At 42.2% G+C, this 19,368-nt stretch overlaps 2 protein-coding genes across 7 annotated transcripts in view; one reads left to right on the forward strand and one right to left on the reverse strand.

Annotated features, from left to right (window-relative positions):
- Positions 1-82: 82 nt before the first annotated feature.
- Positions 83-9,618, forward strand: PDCD6 (programmed cell death 6). 3 transcript variants are annotated; one of them, XM_061995484.1, is made up of 6 exons: positions 83-338; positions 3,052-3,113; positions 5,588-5,632; positions 6,770-6,928; positions 7,543-7,652; positions 9,074-9,618. In XM_061995484.1, exons 1-6 carry the CDS (start codon positions 253-255, stop codon positions 9,170-9,172), a joined length of 561 nt encoding a protein of 186 aa, XP_061851468.1. In that variant the 5' UTR covers positions 83-252; the 3' UTR covers positions 9,173-9,618. The 3 variants fall into 3 exon arrangements, with proteins under 3 accessions (XP_061851468.1, XP_061851466.1, XP_061851467.1); XM_061995482.1 differs by having other exon boundaries at positions 6,770-6,922; XM_061995483.1 differs by lacking the exons at positions 83-338; positions 3,052-3,113; positions 5,588-5,632 and adding an exon at positions 5,649-5,856.
- A 2,929-nt stretch (positions 9,619-12,547) lies between these two features.
- Positions 12,548-19,368, reverse strand: part of LOC133625314 (uncharacterized) — a 35,082-nt gene continuing 28,261 nt past the window's right edge. For 3 of the 4 annotated variants that reach the window (XM_061995200.1, XM_061995198.1, XM_061995201.1), the window contains 4 exons: positions 18,026-18,127; positions 16,829-16,934; positions 15,462-16,400; positions 12,548-14,716 (listed from right to left, as the gene is read on the reverse strand). In XM_061995200.1, coding sequence (XP_061851184.1) covers positions 14,661-14,716; positions 15,462-16,400; positions 16,829-16,934; positions 18,026-18,127 — 1,203 coding nt within the window. In that variant the 3' untranslated portion in view covers positions 12,548-14,660. Of the gene's footprint in view, positions 14,717-15,456; positions 16,401-16,828; positions 16,935-18,025; positions 18,128-19,368 lie in introns of all 4 variants that reach the window. The other variant, XM_061995199.1, reaches the window with a different exon arrangement.

Genomic DNA, 19,368 nt, shown 5'->3' on the forward strand with positions numbered 1-19,368 from the left:
CGGTGCTAGCGGAAAACTACCTACCCGCCGTGCCCGGGGAAAGGCTCGCCCCGCCCGGCCCCGGCCCAGCGCCGGCCTCGCAGCCATCGCCGCGGCAACGTGCGGGCGGGGCAGCGGCTCCTCTCGGGATTCCCCGGGGCGGGGCTGGCGTGCCCGCCCGCCCCAGCGACGTCACGGCCCGCGCTGCGGCGTCCGGTGCCGGAAGCGCGGGGAGGAAAGCTCGAGCGGCCCGGCGGCTCCGCGCTGGGGGCCATGGCGGCCGGCTATCAGTACAGGCCCAACGGCGGCGCCGGCGCCGCGCTGCCCGACCCCTCCTTCCTGTGGAACGTTTTCCAGAGGTGAGGCCGCCGCGCCCCGTCCCGTCCCCGCCCCCGCTTCCAGGGATCCTCGCGGTGCCACCGCCCGAAGGGCTACCGGCCGTGGGCGGGGGGCTGAGGAGGGCCGTCTCCCGAGCCCTGCACTGCGACACCGAGCCACCCCCGCCCCCCTTGCCCGCCGCGCCGCGCCGAGGCGGCCGCCGCCGCCCTCGTCGTTGCCGGGCCGGGCTGTGCCGGGGCTGTGCCGGTGCCGGAGGCGGCAGCAGGCAGGAGCGGGCGTCGGGAGGCGGCCGGAAACGGTCAGCTGCCGCGGCAAAGCTGTCAGCGGCCCGGGGCGCCCGGCGCGGGGCTCGGGCTTGGCTGCCCCCAGGCCGTGCGCGCCGCCACACGCCGCAGTTGCCTCCCTCGAAGGAGGAGTCTGAGAGGGAGCTTGAAGAAAGGCTTGAAGAGCAGCAAGTATGGCTGTACAGGGTTTAGAGAAAGGGAAGGATGGTCAACGGAGGTGAGAAGGTAACCTTGAAAAGTCACCTTTGACCCGAGAATCCGTGAAGGATCGATGTAGCAGAACAGGAAGGCCTGTGAAATGGAATCTGGTAAAAGCTCAGTGGAATACTCCAAAGCTACTAACAATTTATTAGCTTTGAATACCTCTGGAGCAGGAGGCCAAGTTAGCAGGCCGGTGTTAAGAAACATGCTGCTGAGACTGTGGCAGTGAAAAAAAAAAAGTAAAGCTGTAGCTTTGGTAAAGGTAGTGAAGAAGCTTCACCTGTGTGTCATGTTGGGGAAGCTGGGGAGCTTCTTACATTGGATCCATTTTTTATGCACGATGTGTCAGGGAATCTGTCTTGACTCAAGTAACAGCAAGAAGATGTTGAAGACTAGACAAACAGCGGTAAAGTTGCTAAAACTGGCTTAGATTTACTTAGTAACTCACAAGTGACTCAGGAATGTGGCAGCTTACCTCCCCAGCCTTACGAAAAAACACTTCATCTGACAATTTGAAGGAGACATGCACAATGTTTCTTTTTTTAAGAAAGATCCAGAAACAAACAGATCAAAAGCCTGACATCTGCACCAGTCAAGCCAGCGGAGACTGTTTTAAATGATGTAGCTAGTCAGGAGAGTTGCGCAGCTATTATTGAAAGTCTTTCTCTCTGGCAGACTCCTGTGTAAGTCTTGGAATACGTTTGACAAGGATTGGGTACAGCTATGATGGCTAGACCTGCCATTGAGTCTCCAAAGAGACTATGAACATAGAGAAGATCAAAGGCCTTTAAAGAATTCCAGTATAAGTAGATTGAAAGGGAAAGTCCTTTGGTGCGTAAATAAGTGACTGTAAGAAGTGTGGTTATCTGCCACCTTGGCAGATGTACTGGGCTCCTTACTCCATATGTTCAGGAGGAACTGTGGGGACAGTGGATGAATGGGCAGAGTTTGCTGGTTGGACTGATTCCCGCAGTTAAGTGAGGCCTGTGAAGACTTGCAGGGGCAACTTGCAGTCCTGAACGACTGGGTGACGTGATGCCGGGTTGTGATCGCTGTGTGATGGTCAGGTGAAATCCAGAATAGACACCTGATGTCCATGAGGAAAACCCACTTTAACTTTACACCGTGTTGTATACAACAAAACACAATTTGTATACAATACGTTGAATACAAATGAACTCTAAGCTGACTGATGGTTCTCTGGAGCAGGAGAAGTAAGTCTTAACATGTGTTTTATGAAAACAGTAGCTTAGCATTTAGTAGCAGCTCACAAAAGGTAAAACACGTTCAGAATACCTAGAAAAGAAATAGGCAATGAAAAGGGGAATGTCTCTTATTATTATTACACATGCGATGTGCAATTCCAGTTTGAGTGTTGTATGTGGTTTACATGGCTTTTGAGATGGAGAAAAATCCTTGTAAAAGGAACAGAAAAGGTTTAGAATAAAGACAATGAGGACTAAAGGAAAATGAACAGCTTCTGCAGAGGGATCAGTTGAGCAGGACTCTGGGATGATAGTAACTGAAGGGAAATTAAATCAACCAGTGTCAAGGGGACAGTCTTTGTATAAGATAGAGGGGAGTCCCCACTGCTTTCAGATATCCTTTTAAAGTAGGCATAGTCCTGCTTTATATGGGCAGAAATTACTTGGTTTTTTAATTTTGGGATACAACTCTATTCTCTAAGACAAGAAACTGTGAAGGCTCAATGGAAACTGCACTTGCCTAGGCTTTCCCACTTTTTGAACCCCTTTGAAAAGGGTCAAGGCCCTGCAATTGATTCTTTCAGTTCTCTGCATTGGTTATATTAGGGGCTCCAATTTGGGAGCCAAACACCTTACTACTGTGACATTAGGCATTTTCTGGATTTAAACAGCCTGGGATGTTCTGCAGTTCTTTTAAAAATAAATGAGTAAAAGTACTTTGTGTGTAGAATACCCAAACTGTTTTCTACTCAGTGCTTGCTTTTGTGTGCCTCTTCACTCCAAATTTAAGTCCTACCTGCTGGGTTGTTGTAGCTTTTACCATGTTCCAGATTGTCTCATCAGTGTGAACAAAGCATTTAATTTGTGGTAACTGTGAATGGTTTACCAAGTAAACTGCAGTTAGTGATTTTTTCAGGAAAAGATTAATCATATCTGAGAGTAAGAACCAGAAGGCTGAAGTCTTCTGTCAGTGGAACCTGTTCATTTCAGCTATTTGAAGCTTACTGCTCTTTTTCAGTCTTTTTTTTTTTTTCTCTTCCCAGGGTTGATAAAGATAGGAGTGGGATAATATCTGATAATGAACTTCAGCAGGCGTTATCCAATGGTAAGTCTGTCAATGAGCAGTGAGGCATTTCATTGTCTTCATTAACTTTAAAATTCAATGTCATGTCAGACTGGTTACTCAATGCTATGCTGCTTTGATGGGGAAGGTGGGGGAGAACGTTCCTACAACTGGTTAATATTGTTTAGTCTACAGCAAAAGGCTGAAGAGGAGGAGAAAAAAAAGTGGATAATCTTCTTGATTTTATTTGATTTTTTTTTTCTTCTTTTTTTTTGGATTTCAAGGGAAGTTTTCTAGGTTTGGTGCATGTTAGTAATAATGCATTATAAACTGAGTGCCTGTAGTAAACATTACTGACTTGTGTTTGGAGGAATGAAGGCATGCACTTATCTTTATTTTTCCAAGCTCTGCTTCCTAGAAAACGGAAATGTTGATTTATATATTCCTCTCTCATCAGTCCTGAACATTTGCTTTTTAACCGGGATCAGTGTATAACCTGGACAAAGATCAGGTGTTTACAACAACCAGCATTTTTACTGCACATAAAATCTTTTCATTCAGTATGGTGTAGGAATGGGGGATGGTGGTCTTTTTGGTTTTTATTACTATGACATGTTGGGCTTTTCACCTAACAAAGTAGAAAGGTGCACTCTACATCCTAGTATTAAGACTTTCTAGTAGTCTGTTGGTTTCCTGCTATAACTCCCTTAAAGAGAAACTAGGGTGGAGTGGAATAACTCATGGAAGCAAAATAAAACCCCACATTTTTTCCAATAGCCTATTTTTACTTTCCTCTGTTGACTTAGGGTGGGTAGGGTTGTACTTTCTGAGGAGTGTTTTCCACATAGAAATCTGAAAAAGTGCAGATTGAAGCTGTTTGTGCATCTTTGAGTCCAGCTCAAAGTTCTCCTTATCTCAAGGTCTAATTCCTTCATCCTGCACCTTATGACTGAGAAGGGCTTAAACAGATGTCTTGGGCTACAGTGCACACAGACTGAAAGGCTCTTTTTTTGTCAGTAATCACAGTAAAATTGTGGTCTTGTAACTGGATTTACTATTTGTTTAATAACATATCTGATGAATTAAAAGCAGCTGCACCTGGTCCATAATTTAAGTAAGATTTTGAGTAACAATTTTGTCAAAAGCCGAGTTAAATTAAATCACTGTTTTCATTGAAGGTTGCAGTGTCCCATTCATAACCATATGGGAATCTGCCTTTAGCTGCCATTTTGAACTTCACATATATAGAATATCTTCTCATCTGATTGAACTTAAGGATGACTATCTGAACTCTTTTCTTTCCTTATTTACAGTGTAGATTAGCAGTTTTGGTGCTTTGCTATGTAGAGTCCCTGCCCAAGTGAATTTGCCATTAGGCAAAACATTTCCAGAACTGTAAGCTTCCTTCATGGTGAGATTCAAGGTCTCATATCACAGAATCACAGAATCTCAAGGGCTGGAAGGGACCTCAAAAGATTATCCAGTCCAATCCCCCTGCCAGAGCAGGACCACCTAGAGTAGGTCACACAGGAACTCATCCAGGCAGGTTATACCAAAGTCAATAACAATTCACTATATAAAACATGTATCTGCTAATGGATGGCTGTGTATAGCTTTCCTGCAATCTAACACAGGCTAAAAGAATGTTAGGTGGTTATTTCTGAAACAGGAAAAAGTCTACAGAGTGCCCATTAAAGTCTGAAGTTCAATGTGGTTTTGACATTCAGCTTTTCAACATGTCAAGTTTATGCAAATAAGTCTCCTTACCTGGGAGGGACTGATGGTTGCTTCATCTAGTTTGCACAGTAAAGTCATTCTTGTTTTTTTTTCCTGTGCTGCTATGTAAAGTTAGTAGTAATAGTCAGGGGTGGGGAACAGTCTTTTACTGTTTGTTGGGCTCCACTCAAGCAGCAATATTTCTGCGTCTGAAAATGCTAGTTTGAACTAATACTTTGTTGATTTAGCAGTGGGGGTGGGATTTACAGTAATTTACACTAATCTACATTGCATTGTGTGGTTATGCCATGTTAGGAACCTTTTCACTGCTGTCAGCAACTAAATGCCCAGGAGTGACCCCCTTGTAAAACCGGAAATAAGCAGATGGGTTTTTACTGAGTAATAGATAGGAGACCTTGTTTGACTTAAAACTCTTTGCTGCCATCAGTAGAAGCAGTGGGATATCAGTTTTGGTCTTATCTTTTATCCAAGACCTTCTGACTACCCAGGATGAAAACAGTCTTCCAAGGGTTGGAGTTTTGGGTTGTTTGGATTTTTTTGACACAGCCTGGAAACTGTTGCTTTCTGTGCAGCATCTGTAAAGCATCGGTCTGAAGTCATCTCTGAATGGTCAAGAACAGAATTTCTTCAAAGCAACCCTGTTTTATAACATGCCAGCTCCAAGTCATCTAGCTCTGAATTCACTGTTTCAGTTCTTAATGGCAGTTTTTAGTTGGTTTGTTGCATCCTTTTAAAAGGTGACTCAGTATTGAGGAACTAAGTCATTCTTTCTGTTTCAGGCACGTGGACTCCATTCAATCCAGCAACAGTCAGGTCGATTCTTGGTGAGTGTAGTTGCGTGATGGGAAAGAAACAGTCAAGGTACCCTTGTGTGACCCCGTCAGAGGACTGAGAACACCATCAACTGCTGCGCTGTTGTAGAGAAATAAGGATGTACAAATAATACATCTACAGTGTGCATTTCTGCTCTAATAACGAATGCCTATGTGAAGGGCTTTTCAACAAATTTGGCTGTTGGATTAACAAGCTGGCCTTTCAGTGTTAGGTGGTATGTTTCAATAGATCTTTACACTTTGGGGTCTTTTTCCCCTCCTGACAGCCCTGCAGTAATAAGTTCAACTCAAACATTTTCCCATTTGAATACTACAGGAATGGCCTTTGTGTGCACACACATGCACTTGTCAAAATAGCCTGGGAAAGTGTTACTGTAGAGCTGCGTAGATAGTAAATGTTAATTTATGTGTGGGCAAATTTTCAGCTTAAATATTCTAAAAAGATGTTATATAGCTTGTCTTCCTATATCATTTTTCCTCTCTTGCTCCAAAAAGACCAAACTGAAGCTTTACTAGGTTTGAATCCCTTAGTCCTAAAATAATAGCCAGCAATGTGGAAGGATAATGGCAGTAAACCAGAAGGATAAAAATTCAAGGACAAAAGTCTTTTCTGTCAGTTCTATACAGTTCATAAATGCAAGCACTAAATTTTTTGCTGTTTGAAGCAGCATTCAGCAGCAGCCTGGGTGCCCTGGCTGTGAGACCTGCTCTTCCCATAGTGACAGCATCAGAAAGCCTAAGGCAGATGGATATCCTGTCACTTCTGGCAGTCAGTGTATGTTGTGTACTTTTGATGAGTCCTGAGACCAGAACATCCGCCATCCTTCTCTTTTTGTCACTGGATGATCAATCAAGCCCTACATACTTTCTGAGTGGAAATGAAAACCCAGGAAAACTAAACATTCTGTGATTGATGCTGGACCTCTTTTACCTTGCCTTATCTTCTCCAGTGCACAGCTGCTTGCTTTTTCAGGCAGTACTTTCTAAAATACCACTTGTACTTCTGCAATTCCTTTGCTGTCTTCAGTACTTTCCACAAAACACTGTCACTTTCTTCTTAAAATATGAGCAGACCTTACTGAAGAGTAGTACGACTCAGGTTTTATATGCTTTTGCTTTTTGTTTCAGGCATGTTTGACCGAGAAAACAAAGGTGGTGTGAACTTCAATGAATTTACAGGAGTCTGGAAATACATCACAGACTGGCAGAATGTCTTTCGAACGTATGACAGAGACAATTCTGGAATGATTGACAAAAATGAACTCAAGCAAGCACTAACAGGTTTTGGTAATTCATTTGTAATTACAGTTTTTATGATTGGGTTAGGTCATCAGATGAGCTTACTGTTAGGGCTGTACTGCTCTGACAAATGTGAATGAGGAGGAGGCAGCTGAAACACAGATATCCTTTGAGGTATGAGGTACCTTTAAAGAAATCCATGCCACAAGCACTTTTTATGTGATTTCCTTTAGTGGAAAAATGAAAAGGAGATGTGGCAGTAGCTGTATGGAACGGTTCCTGCCTCCCCTTACCAATACTGCAGCAGGTAACTGCCCTTCCAAAGGTACCTGATGCAGTTTGCTGCTTTTTCCAAACGAAGCCAGCTGCCCATGCTATGGCAGCATTCTGATGGCAAAAGGAACTTTCAGTTCATTGACTCTGCTTACAACAACTTGAGTTGCAGCCCTAAGCCATTCCTTCAACCAACTAATCACTTCAATCAAGAATTATGTCTACTCTATTAATAAGCATAGGTTTTTCTTTATGCATTTAACAGCTATTTGGCAACAAAAAAATGTAATTGCCTGCTCTTTTCTGGTTTTGTTCTACAAATTTGCTGAGTTCTTTTTATAGATGGACTGCAGTAATTGAACCCTTTTAAAGCATTTCTCTTTTCCAAGGTTACCGACTGTCCGATCAATTCTATGATATCCTTATTCGGAAGTTTGACAGACAAGGAAGAGGACAAGTTGCTTTTGATGACTTTATTCAGTGCTGTGTTGTTTTACAGGTAAGAAAGGAGATGTACTTTATTGTCAATAGAGAAAAACATCACCTTTTCTTAATCATTTATGGCTCTCCATTTAATTATAATATCAGATCTAGAACTTGCCTATAAATAAACCATGTGAATAATGTATATGACAGGTGCTAGAAACACCTTCCATTATTGGTCTTCACTCGTTATCCCTTTGCATCACAAGCAAATTTGATACAGTTTTTTTGACCTGTTAAATATTTTTATGGGGATTAAAAAAAAAGTAAAATAGTGTTTTCAAAGGGAAGCACTGAACAGTGTTTCCATTATTTTAAAACACGTGCTTCCTCTGGATCCTGAGTGCATTAAACCTGGAGTGTGTCATGTCCTGTTGTGCCCATAATTCCCATAATCTGAATTCAGAGGCTTTTTAATCTCTCTCTGTTTAAGGCTCTGACTAAAAGGAGATTGACCTGTAAGTTCAATTAGTCTTTTGTCACTGCAGTTCCTGCAGGGGCAATGGTAGTAAAAGACATTTCAAACAAAAAACCATATCAGTAACACAAATGCATGTGGGAGTAGAGAGGGAAAGAGACAATTGTAGTTTTGCAGCTGCATTGTTTAGAAATCAATCACCTCATTGCTTAAGGTTTCTCTAAGTGTATCTGGCTTTTCTGAAACTTAGGTAAGAGGCTGGAGGAAAGCTGGGAAACTGTAGCAATGGACAAGCTGAGCTTTAGCAGGACAGGAGGAAGGGTGCTGCTCTTACACTGGCCAGCATTGCAACAGTATCTTCAGCTATCTTCTGACAGGCAACACCAAGAGAAAGCGCTGCCCTGTAAACTTGGTATTGCCATTATTTACATGCAGGTGTTTGGTTCTTCCCCTTTTAGCTTTGTGTCTGTAACCACAAGTCTGCTGAAACATCCACTGCATTTATATTCATTTGTAGTACAAGGAATGTGCTTAGTTATAGACTTAAACTCAGGGAAAGAGGGCTCCAAAATGGAGCACTTCCCCTAGTCCCTGGCATCTCCGGGGTCATACAGAGATAGCTCAGATACTGATATGTAAAGTATAGTTGGCTACCACATGAGACATGGATGAGAGACTCTGGCTCCAGCTGCTTCCCAAATTTCTCATGAGAATTGTGCACTGTTTTTTGCCCCCTCTGAAGCCAGTTGCACAAAGCTGTCTGGGCTACAGAGAAGTGCCTGGCTAACCATAGCTATCATATCATATCATATCATATCATATCATATCATATCATGAGGCGGGTTAAGAGTCCACTCAGGTTTGGGAGATGGCAAAGAGCTACTTCTAGGCGCAGAGTGTCTACAGCAGGGTTGAACAGCAGATGCCCACAAAGCTCTAGGGGCCTCGGGGGCAAGGGGAGGAGGGGGCAGTGTGAGCTCTGCAGGGGTACACAAGTGACTGGCTTTTCCCCTTTTCAGAGGCTGACGGACGTGTTCCGCCGCTACGACACTGACCAGGATGGGTGGATTCAGGTGTCCTATGAGCAATATCTTTCCATGGTCTTCAGCATCGTATGACACCAGGAGCTAGGAACTGCACCCTGGCATCACACAGGCTGGAGCTGCCAAATCATCCTGTACCCAACAAGATTATCGATGTATTATAATGGATTCAATGTCACATTCTTAAATTTTGTATGTTGGTTGTTACCTTCAGAACCTGTACTTGAGTTGGTTTTTATTTTGTATTACTGTACCATATGACCATCTCTGCTTACTTGTAGGACAGAAAGCACAGAACCTAGATTTAACTGGTGCAATGTCAAACTTAACCTCCTTCCACATATCCTGCATGGGGGAAAATGACTCTTTAGAAATGCCAAATCAAAATAATGCTTGTTAGTTTGTAAGAGTTGAAAGTCAGAAGTTGCACAACATGTTTTGCATGTGCCTTACTTTTATAAGAGATTAATGTATTAATTTTTAATACAGAATTTAAAATTAAGTAAAACTATTAGACCAACTTCTGTATTCTATTTGATTTTTGTACAGCTTTTCAAGGGTGGGGGGATATTCCTATATTCTAGTTTTCTACTGTTCAGGGGTCCTTCCCACTTAACACCGACAGCTGTTTTTCTTTGCCTTACCCTTTGAGTTTCTAGCTGCCTCGTCAGGGTCATCTTCACATACAACTTCTTCAGCCCTGTGTCCAGTTCTGCATCTTCCTCAATGGGTTCCCTACAAAAATAAACTACACTCAACTACTCTGGATACACAGTTCCCTCTGCTTAGTGGCCTGACTTTGCACCAGTCGTCTTCCCTTCTGTGCTGACGCACTTCTGTCAAGTGGCCAGCTGACTGACAGGCTCCTACCACTTCACCATCTTACCCCTTACAGTTAGTGAGAGGCACTGTGAAAAAGTGAAGCAAAGAAAGTAATGCCCAGTTCCTGTCATACACCATCTCCTGAAGTAACTTGAAAGAAGCAAAGGGAACAAGTTCTCTTAGACTGCTTGAAGAAAATCTTACACCAGCACTATCTGAGGCACTTACACCTGCACAAGCAGCACCGTTATTTACTTACCTGTAACTGCTGCTCTGCAGGACGCGTTTACAGGCACCTTTCCCCCTTGTTTCAAAGGTCATAGTCACATACAGCTCCAGGTGGGTGAGCTGTTGCTGAGGGGAGCATCTGGACATAAACTGATGGTGTCAGTGGTAACAAGAAGCTACTATAAGAGATTACGCAGAGAGGGGTGGGGCCCACAAAGAGAAAGACTACACAATCAGTGTTACACTGTTACTCCTCTTGTCTCAGCCAGAGTGCAATATCTGGGGTCAGGGGGAAGACACTCAAGTGGCAACATGCAGTTATCAGTCATGCAGGGAAACTGCTACTGGTTGTCAAGTAGCAGATAATCAGACAGACCCTTGGCAACAGCTCAGCATTTTCTAAACACTCTTCTGCTGTGAAAGATGAGGGGACAGGCCAAGGGCCTGCACATCCTAAGCACACAGAAACCAAACACTTTGGACATCCTCACTCAAAGGGCAACGGATTGTTTCTGGAGTGAGGAGGGAGCAGGAATAGCGACCAATGTCAGAGAGCACCTGATCCAACAGCCTGGGATGAACTGTGAAAGCTACCTGTGTATAAATAAGACAAAGGAGAAAGGCTTCCAACAGTCACTGCTTGAGCCTTACATCCCCTGGAGGCTCCAGACTCTTGCCTCAGTGCCAAAGCTCGTGGTGTGGCTGTACGAGTGCTGCCAGCCAGCCAGCATTGAAAGGGATGCTGCTGTGCAGGCTGTCGCTGCCCAACTAGTGCAGGTTACTTCTTAAGAGTTTAGAGAAATAGGAAGAGGCAGAGGACTCATTCTGCCCCAGTTCTCTACCCTACACAGGAGCAAGATCTGGCAAACGGGTTCATGGGAGTGAGGAGTAGCCAGAAGTTGACTGAGGGAAATTGGCCAACACAGGAACACAGGGGTCCTGGTTTATGAAGTAACTGGTGGCATAAACTTCCATGGCATATTCTATTTTTTTCCATGCAGTCTTCTTACCTGGTGCCTTTGTGCACACGGCTGGTCAGGTGCCAAAAAAGTCAGAAGCCTGGATTTGTGCTTTGCCTTTCCTAGTGTCATTTGAATCCCCCTTTAAAGGTGGTAGGGTTGAACTGAAAGAGAATAAGTTGGACAGAATCCAATGCCCCATGTCTCACAAGTCATGTTTGTAGGATGAGCTGCTGGCTAGAGAGAATGTGAGACAGGCAGATAGATCCTCAGAGTGGATCTTGTAAAAGAAAACAGTCTGAATTGCGAGTAGCAGGCCCTAGGCAGGAAGGGAAGGTGTGGCAGGCCTGAAGCTTAGTGCTCACAGCTCAGGAACGAGGAAAAACATTCATCACTCCTGTCACGAGGGTAACAGTCCCTTAGCACAGTGGCATCCTGAAGATGCTTCTGTTCATTTCATTTTGCCCTTCGCTTGAATGCTAGAAAATTGGTGTGCATCCTGGGGGTACTGGTGGATGAAAAGCTCAACGTGAGCCAGCAACGTGCACTTACAGCCCAAAAAGCCATCTGTGTCCTGTGCTGCATCAAAAGCAGCGTGGCCAGGGGATTCTATCCCTCTGCTCTGGTGAGAACCTAACTGCCTCCAGCTCTGGGGTCCTCAGCACATATCTGTTGGAGTGAGTCCAGAGGAAGAACATAAAAATGGTTAGAGGGATGGAACTCCTATGAAGAAAGGCTGAGAGAGTTCAGGCTGTTCAGTCTGGAAAACAGAACACTTCAGGGAAAACTTATTGCAACCTTTCATTACTTAAAAGGGATTTATAAGAAAGACAGGGACAAACTTTTTAGCAGGAGTGATGGTTTTTAAACTAAAAAAGGGTAGATTTAGACTAGCTGTAACAATTTTTTTTACGGTGAGGGTGGTGAAACACTGACCAGCTTGCCCACAGAGGTGGTAGATGCCCCATCCCTGGAAACATTCATGGTCAGGTTGATGAGGCTTTGAGCAACTTGTCTGGTTAAAGATGTCCCTGCTCATTGCAGGGAAGGTTGGACTCTATGACCGTTAAAGGTTTCTTCCAACCTGAACCATTCTACGATGCTATGAAATTGAACTCCATGAGTGAATGTGTTCCTGCAGTACCAAGGATGCTACTGGTTTGACACAAGTCAGCTATACCTGTTTGCTGGTATGGGACATGAGGAAGAAAAAGTCTCTGAAATCAGTTGTGGAGATGACAGCTGTAGACCAAAAGTCAGTCAAACCTGGGAGTGCCAAATGGCAGACCCCAGGGCAGTATCAGAACAGAAATTGCACATTGAGGCTCTTAATTTCCAAAGCTAGGAAGACCTCTGGAAAGATAAAAAGAGAACTAAGGAGAAAGCAGGGATGCAACTGAAATCAGCTCAGCCAAGTGATTTAGAGAAACCCCAGGCTCCTGGCAGTGATCCCACATAGGAGATAAGGCAGGCTCCAAGTGCATATTACTAGGTATCAACAGCTTAAAAAAGTTCCCTGTGTGACAGTGCTTGTGTATAAGAAGCAACAGACAATCATTTCAAGCACTCTATTGACTTTGGTAAGAACTGAAAAGCAGAGACACAAAGTGCATTTACAAGATTTCAAATGCTACCTGGAGCTCAGGAAACCTTCAGTAAATCAACACTGAAAACCATTTCCTCTCTTCACTTGGTCACTACTTCAACTCCATTCCAAAATGCAATTTCCCTGCACAACAAGAAGAAGCAGGGACACGAACTGTTCCCCACAACAAGAACTAACACAGGAACATGTAGGCAGAAAGAGCATCTAATCTGGGCAGAGATCCTATGCAACCTGATCTAGGTGGACCTGCTTCTGCAGGGAGGTTGGACTAGATGATCTCTAAAGGTCCCTTCCAACCCCTACCATTCTATGATTCTATGACTCTAATGGCACTAAAATCCCAAAGTGAGTGAGAAATGGGAAAGGCTCACATGAAAAGGTCTTAACTTGACAGAGCTGTAGCAGTGACATCTTCTAGAAACATTTTTCCTACAGTTTCAGAATGTTAGTTGCACTACACTTTAAGTGGAAAAAACCTACAGTGGAACCACTCATGTAAAGAAATCATTTCTGATCTTTTTAAAATGTAGACTATAACTTACCACCCCCATAGGGTTTTACATCAGAACTCTGGCAGACAGCTGTGGTAGAAAATAGTAGTTTTACCCTTTAAGCAAAAAAGGTCTACTATGTAATTCAATGAATACAAGTGTATGGCACAACTACTAAATGGATGCCATTAGAAACTAGTTAAATCCTTCAAGTATGAGAAGGAGAAAAGGAAGCAGTGAACAGGAATGAAAAAGAAAAGGATCTGTTCTGGTGCACAAGCAAAACAATTACAGAAAGACAGTTCTAGGGAAGTAAGTTTCTATACTCTATAAGGAACTGGTTTGTTACCTTTTTGTTGCAATTGACAAGATACAAACAGTTATCTTAGTGAACACAAAAAGACATTTTGTCAACTGACCCTGGTTTAGCACAGGTATTTAACACACTGAGTCAGAGAAATATCTCAGGTATGGGTGAGAAGAAAAATGACGGTCTACAACACAGCAGTGACAAGGAAAATGGACACTGGGGAGTAAACTGTCTCACTTCTTTTCTTTAGCTCCATGCAAGCTGCATTTATTATATAAAGTAGATATCTGAAGTGAGGCATTCATGAGCATTCACGAGGCTCAGAAGTGTGGGGAAAAAAAAAGTAGGTGTGGAGTGTTGATAAACATTATAACCAGGTAAGTACTTCTCAGTAGTCATTCTGATTATTTATTTTTCCTTATTAATTTATTTGATTGCCTACCATTTCTTTGTACGCTGGTGCCAGTAGAAAGAATCAAGACTTCTTGTCTTAGTATGGAACAATCCATCAAATGAGTTTTGAGGTTAATGTGGAACCATTTCATTCTGAATGACTAAAAAAACCCCCTGTGTATTTCACGTCTTTCTCTGCAAAAATGGAAGTCGTATGCCCCATTACAGACCAGTCCCCTAGAACACATTACATTTTCCTCATATAGCATCACCTTAGGACAGAATACCTTTGCTGTGACTTCTCCTTTTGTTGTTTAAACAGAAATGTAGTGTATCCATTTCTAAAATATGCCAATTATAAAGCCTCACATTAACCATTTTCAGGGAATAGTCTTCCTAAGTAGATGACATAAAAGCAAACCTCTCTTTTTTTCTGAGGTGGGAAAGGTGCTAAAAGGGTTATTAGCTTCTTGCTGACATAATAACATTAACATATTTTCAAAAAATAACAAAAGTTTTCTGTAATATGTTGATATAACAAATACATTTTAAAAGCCTAAACAAAATAGTATGTTCACCTCTGTTATGTGCAAGTTTGTGTTCCACCTATATTTGACACGTTACAAAATTAAACCCTACCTCCCTTTCCCCAAATCAGTCAAACACAGAATGAAATGCAGTTTCTGTCCTGAAAGCCAAGAGAGGGAGATTCTTGAATCTGTTCCTCTGTTTCCAGTTCAGCTGTTGTTGCTCCTTAATCTTTTCCTCTAGTTCCTACTAGCACATTGACTAATGTCTGAATATTTAGTTCTAGAAAGGGAGATAAAAACATTTAAGTTACTTCTGTTTCACAATTTTTCACACAATACAGTAGAGAGAATGTTAAAATGAAAGCTTTGCTATTAACTGGCTACCTAGTTAATTAACTAATTCTAGAACTGTAAGTCTAGTTTGCCTTTGTTCAAACTCATGCCCCGTGAGAGCTATATGCCCACCTCCCTTTAAATCCCTCTTTCCAAAGAAGAATCTTTTATTTGGAACACTATATCACTGTTTTGAACATTAAGGGATATTTCTACAAGAATTGGGAAAGGTAATCTGTCATACAACGAATCAGCTCGTTAACACTTCTCTTTTGTCATCCTGATTTGTCTGATCCATGTGAGTCTCTCCATCTGCCACAATGCCACCCAAGTTTGGTTCTGCATGCATTCCAGTGTTTTTTTCTTTACGTCAATATACATTTCCTTCCCATAACTCCCACTCCAGCAGTACAAACTCTGATCAAGATACAATATACCAGTTAGCAAGGTGACCTAGGACAAATGTTTCAACTCATGAGACTTTTTGTGCTATCAAAATTTCCTCCTGCTCACAGCTCTGTTTAGTTGTCAAGAGGCAATTAACACCATTCTTCAACTGACACAGATATTGAGCAGAACGAACTCAACCCATCTGAACAGAATGTACTATCTCTGCAATACAATCTCCTGCTTATGTTAAAGCAACTACATTGATGCAACTCATTTTACGTGAGAACTAATCACAACCTTACTTTGAAGTGCTGGATAATATGGAGCCAGTTGTTTGAGCATCCTGGTCATTGTAGGTATATCCTTTCCTTGTAGTCTGTTCAATACATTGGGATTAAGACCAACAGCATCTTCATCAAACATCTTATCTGAGCTTCTGAATTGCTGGTAATCTCTGTAAGAACCACTGCCAGAAATCTGATGTGAACTCCAGTCACTCTTGTAGCCTGACTTCTGATGCCTGGATCCTTGAGACCTAGATTCACAGTTCCAGCTAGACTCCTTGTTCCAGACAGACTCCTGGTTCCAGCTAGAGCTGTGGTTCCAGCTGGAGTCCTCATGCCACCTGGAGTTCTGGTGCCACCTGGAATCCCGGTGCCACCTGGAACCACCTATTCCTGAAACAGTAGAATTTGCAGAAGACAGACAAGTATTCACAGGCTCATCGTTCCTGTAAGAGGAATAGTTTTGCAAAGGAGAGTTTGTGGAGTACCTTCCAGATGAAGGATATGAGGCAGAAGAATTGGGATAGGGTAATCCTTGATCACTTACACTCCTGGATCTCGCACACATTTGTTGATTCCTCCAATTTGTACCTTCCCTGCCATATGAGACTCTGTGATCAGGGATCTTACTTCCTTGCACATCGTTGGACAAATATTCTGCCGTGTACTTACTCTCTGGACTTGTCTTATAGGAAGAAGTGTGACCAGCTGAATTATTACTGCCAGAAGCAGGTCGTCTCAACTGTCTCAGCCATTCACCGACATCACTGGCAGCACTTCCAGTCTGAAGAGCAAAAGAGTCCCTGAGTGCAGATATCACTGCAAAATGCTTCGATTTTAGTCCATAAGATGACCCATCATCTGTTTGATAACTGTATGAGTTAGTAGGAGCAAAAGAAGCATCTGTAGAACATTCTTCATAGTGAGACAAAAAGCCTTTATTCCAGTCAGAATTTCCTGAATTCAGAAATAAATAAAAACCAGAGAGGCACTAAAAGTCAGCAAAATATTAAAATATCAACTGAAAACACAACTACTTGGAGGTTTTATGAAACTTTCCTCTCCTGTTCTTTTCCCATTCCCTGCCTTTATGTCCTACCTGGGTCTGGCATCTTTTCACCCCAACACCCTCATGTTAAATCAGTTAGAAAAGGGTACTGCCTGGATTTCCAACAATCTTTACTGCTGTAATGCTATCCAATGAGACTTCTTAGACAGCCAAGGTTGAAGTCATTAAGGCTTTAGAAAATGACATCCTGAACTGTCTCAGAGGGCAAAGACACAAAGTACTCTAGCAAAGAAGCATTATGGCTGGCTATAAAAGTAAACTGTCTGTGTGGCATTAGGAGCAGGCTTGGACTAGTAAAACAAAACAGCTAAATTACCTTTGGATTTTCCATATGGCTTATAGTGTTTTGGGATGCTTTTGCTTCCTGGAAATGCATCTTGAGATCTTGACATTAGTGGCCTTAGACTGTTAGCATAATTAACCTAGGTAAAGCAAAAGGTTAGAAGGTCAGGTTTTAAATTCAAATCTTGAGCACTCTAAAAAAGACAGAAGTTCCATATATAAAGTTAGCAGAGTACTATTCTAGGTGACAGCAAACTCTATATGAAGGACATGTTGTTTTGTCAACATTAAACCACAGTTTTCTTTGGCAGAGGTAAGTGTCTGGAGAAGAGAATAAGGTGTGTGGGGAAGAGACAATGTCACTTGTTGCAAATTTCTTTACTTTATTGCTCCATATCCCTCGAAGGCTCAGCTACTGCTCGAGATTAAGTTCCAGCAGTAGCTCAAGAGAACTTTGGTACATTCAAATCTAGGATATTTTTGAAAGTGTAGCTCTCAAAAGCCTGGTGGTGACATTTGCACAGAGACAGTTACCATAGCTGAGCTGAAATGGAATATATTATTAATGCCTAAGAAATCAGTCTGAAATCTTTCAGAAAAAAAATAAATGCTGAATATTGCAAACTAGTAGCTACCAGAGGTGATGAGTCCTTTTTGTACAGATTCAGGTCCTTCATCAGACAGGTATTCAGTTTGTATGCAAAGAAGCTACGAAAGTTTGTAAGGGTCAACAGAAAGACAGAACATCTTGCCTATCTTAGTCTTAACAGATCAAAGCTCTCAACTGAGAGCAGAGCTACAAGTCAACAGAAAGAATGGCTTATCCACATGCCCACAAAGGAAAGAAGTGATACATTTGGGTAGCACTTAAAGCCTGATTAATCTCAGAAGAAAAGCTATCAAGCAAAGGACCAACTGCAAAGGAAGGATGAACTGCCACACATCATGATGCAAAATGGTGCCCAGAACGAGGGAGGAACCCACGCAAAAGAAAACCAAAACTGATGGAAGATGATGAGAACCTAATAGAGATGTGTCATGCAACTCATGTATTTGGTACTTAGATATTGTAAAAAAAATTAAAATCAATGAAATTAAAATAAAAGTATATTTAACTGGGGGGGTTCTGACCTACACCTGAACTGTTACAGTTTGGGAGAGTGCCAACACAGTAAGTTCAACCACTCCTTTCCTCCCAGTGGTAACTGGAGGTCAAGGTTAAGTTACTTACTGCTGCTTTCTTTTCACAGAAGGCCTTCAAAGCTTCTGTGAGTTCCTGTGTAATATGAACAACAAGTGTTGCTTCTGAGTCTGAGGTGATGTGAAAAGTCTCCTGTTGAAAAATATTATTAGAATTCATCATCAGAAAGGGTCACCTGTACAAACAGAGCAAAGTTATACTTTGAATTTGGTATAACCAAATTTATACTATTAGCTGATACATGAGAAATATATAATACATGTTTACATATGTATACAATAAATAAAACTCTGAACATAATTATAGCCTGATGAAAGGTAACACATAGACCAGGATGACTGTCAGTCATAACATTTTGTTGCAAATAGAGAAGGGCACAAGTCCTAAATTGTCTGAGTAGATAACTGAATGAAAACTAAGCTTCAGCACCACCAAATGTCTTTGATTCCCCCATTTTAGTACCAAAAAGATTAAAGTTTCTATTGTGATTTTCTTATTTGGAATTTTGGGAACAAGAGATACCAAAAGATATCGATATAATTCTAGGAAGTGCAGTTCCATTATGGCTATTTATCTTCTTAATGTCCAGAGACACTAATCAGTAAGTATGTAAGTGATTACAGTAAATTAAAAGAATATAAGCAGAGTCTCAAAAGGAATAGCTGTGATTTCTGTAGATAAAAATCAATTGACAGTAGTACTGATGAACTTCTTTACAGAGCAGCTAAATGGGATGACTAAAACAATGGTGGTTTTCGTCTTTCTACATGAACAGAGGTGCCTTTTATACAACTTACTCGGGCAACAGTGTCCCCAAATAAAGCAGCAACAGCTTGCCAGTTCTTTGTGTACGAGTACATCAGACTGCTACTGAACTGCATAACCAGTGCAGGATTTCAAAAGTCTTTGCTACTGTTTCCTCACAGATAGAAAGGAACAATTTACACAAGTAATACCAAGCATTCTTGGTATTATCCCCAGACTTGCTTATTCTCTACTTCTTCCTAAAGTCACAAGCAGGTACAGCTTAAAAGAAAATAACAAACACAAAAACTGAAAGAGAAAAATGTCTGCAATTGGCAGTGAAGCACCAGCTTGACTCTACTTGTGATTTCAGTGTATAAACACAATTCAGACTTAAATGGAATTTTGTAATTCTCTAGGTACAGAACATGGAGTAAAATTGTGAATAGCAATAGTCAGATAAACCCAAAAGACAAATCGAGGCTTACTGCGCCACTGCTAACAGCAGCTCATTCCAACAGCAGCAGCTGTGCTCTAGTCCCACCCAATCTCACTTGGCAGCAGCACTTGCCACAGCAGCAAGACCAGTCTGGCTCTTCTCATTCTGTGGTATCAACGCTCCTATTAGA

The sequence above is a fragment of the Colius striatus genome, chromosome 4, assembly GCF_028858725.1.
Source record: "Colius striatus isolate bColStr4 chromosome 4, bColStr4.1.hap1, whole genome shotgun sequence".
NCBI classification, from domain to species: Eukaryota; Metazoa; Chordata; class Aves; order Coliiformes; family Coliidae; genus Colius; species Colius striatus.

Excerpts from the sequence above, each read along its gene's own strand:
- PDCD6 (XM_061995484.1), top strand. The coding sequence starts at position 253 with ATGGCGGCCGGCTATCAGTACAGGCCCAACGGCGGCGCCGGCGCCGCG. Across the intron at positions 339-3,051 it reads CTGTGGAACGTTTTCCAGAG|GGTTGATAAAGATAGGAGTG; the intron begins GTGAGGCCGCCG and ends TTCTCTTCCCAG. Across the intron at positions 3,114-5,587 it reads TCAGCAGGCGTTATCCAATG|GCACGTGGACTCCATTCAAT; the intron begins GTAAGTCTGTCA and ends TTTCTGTTTCAG.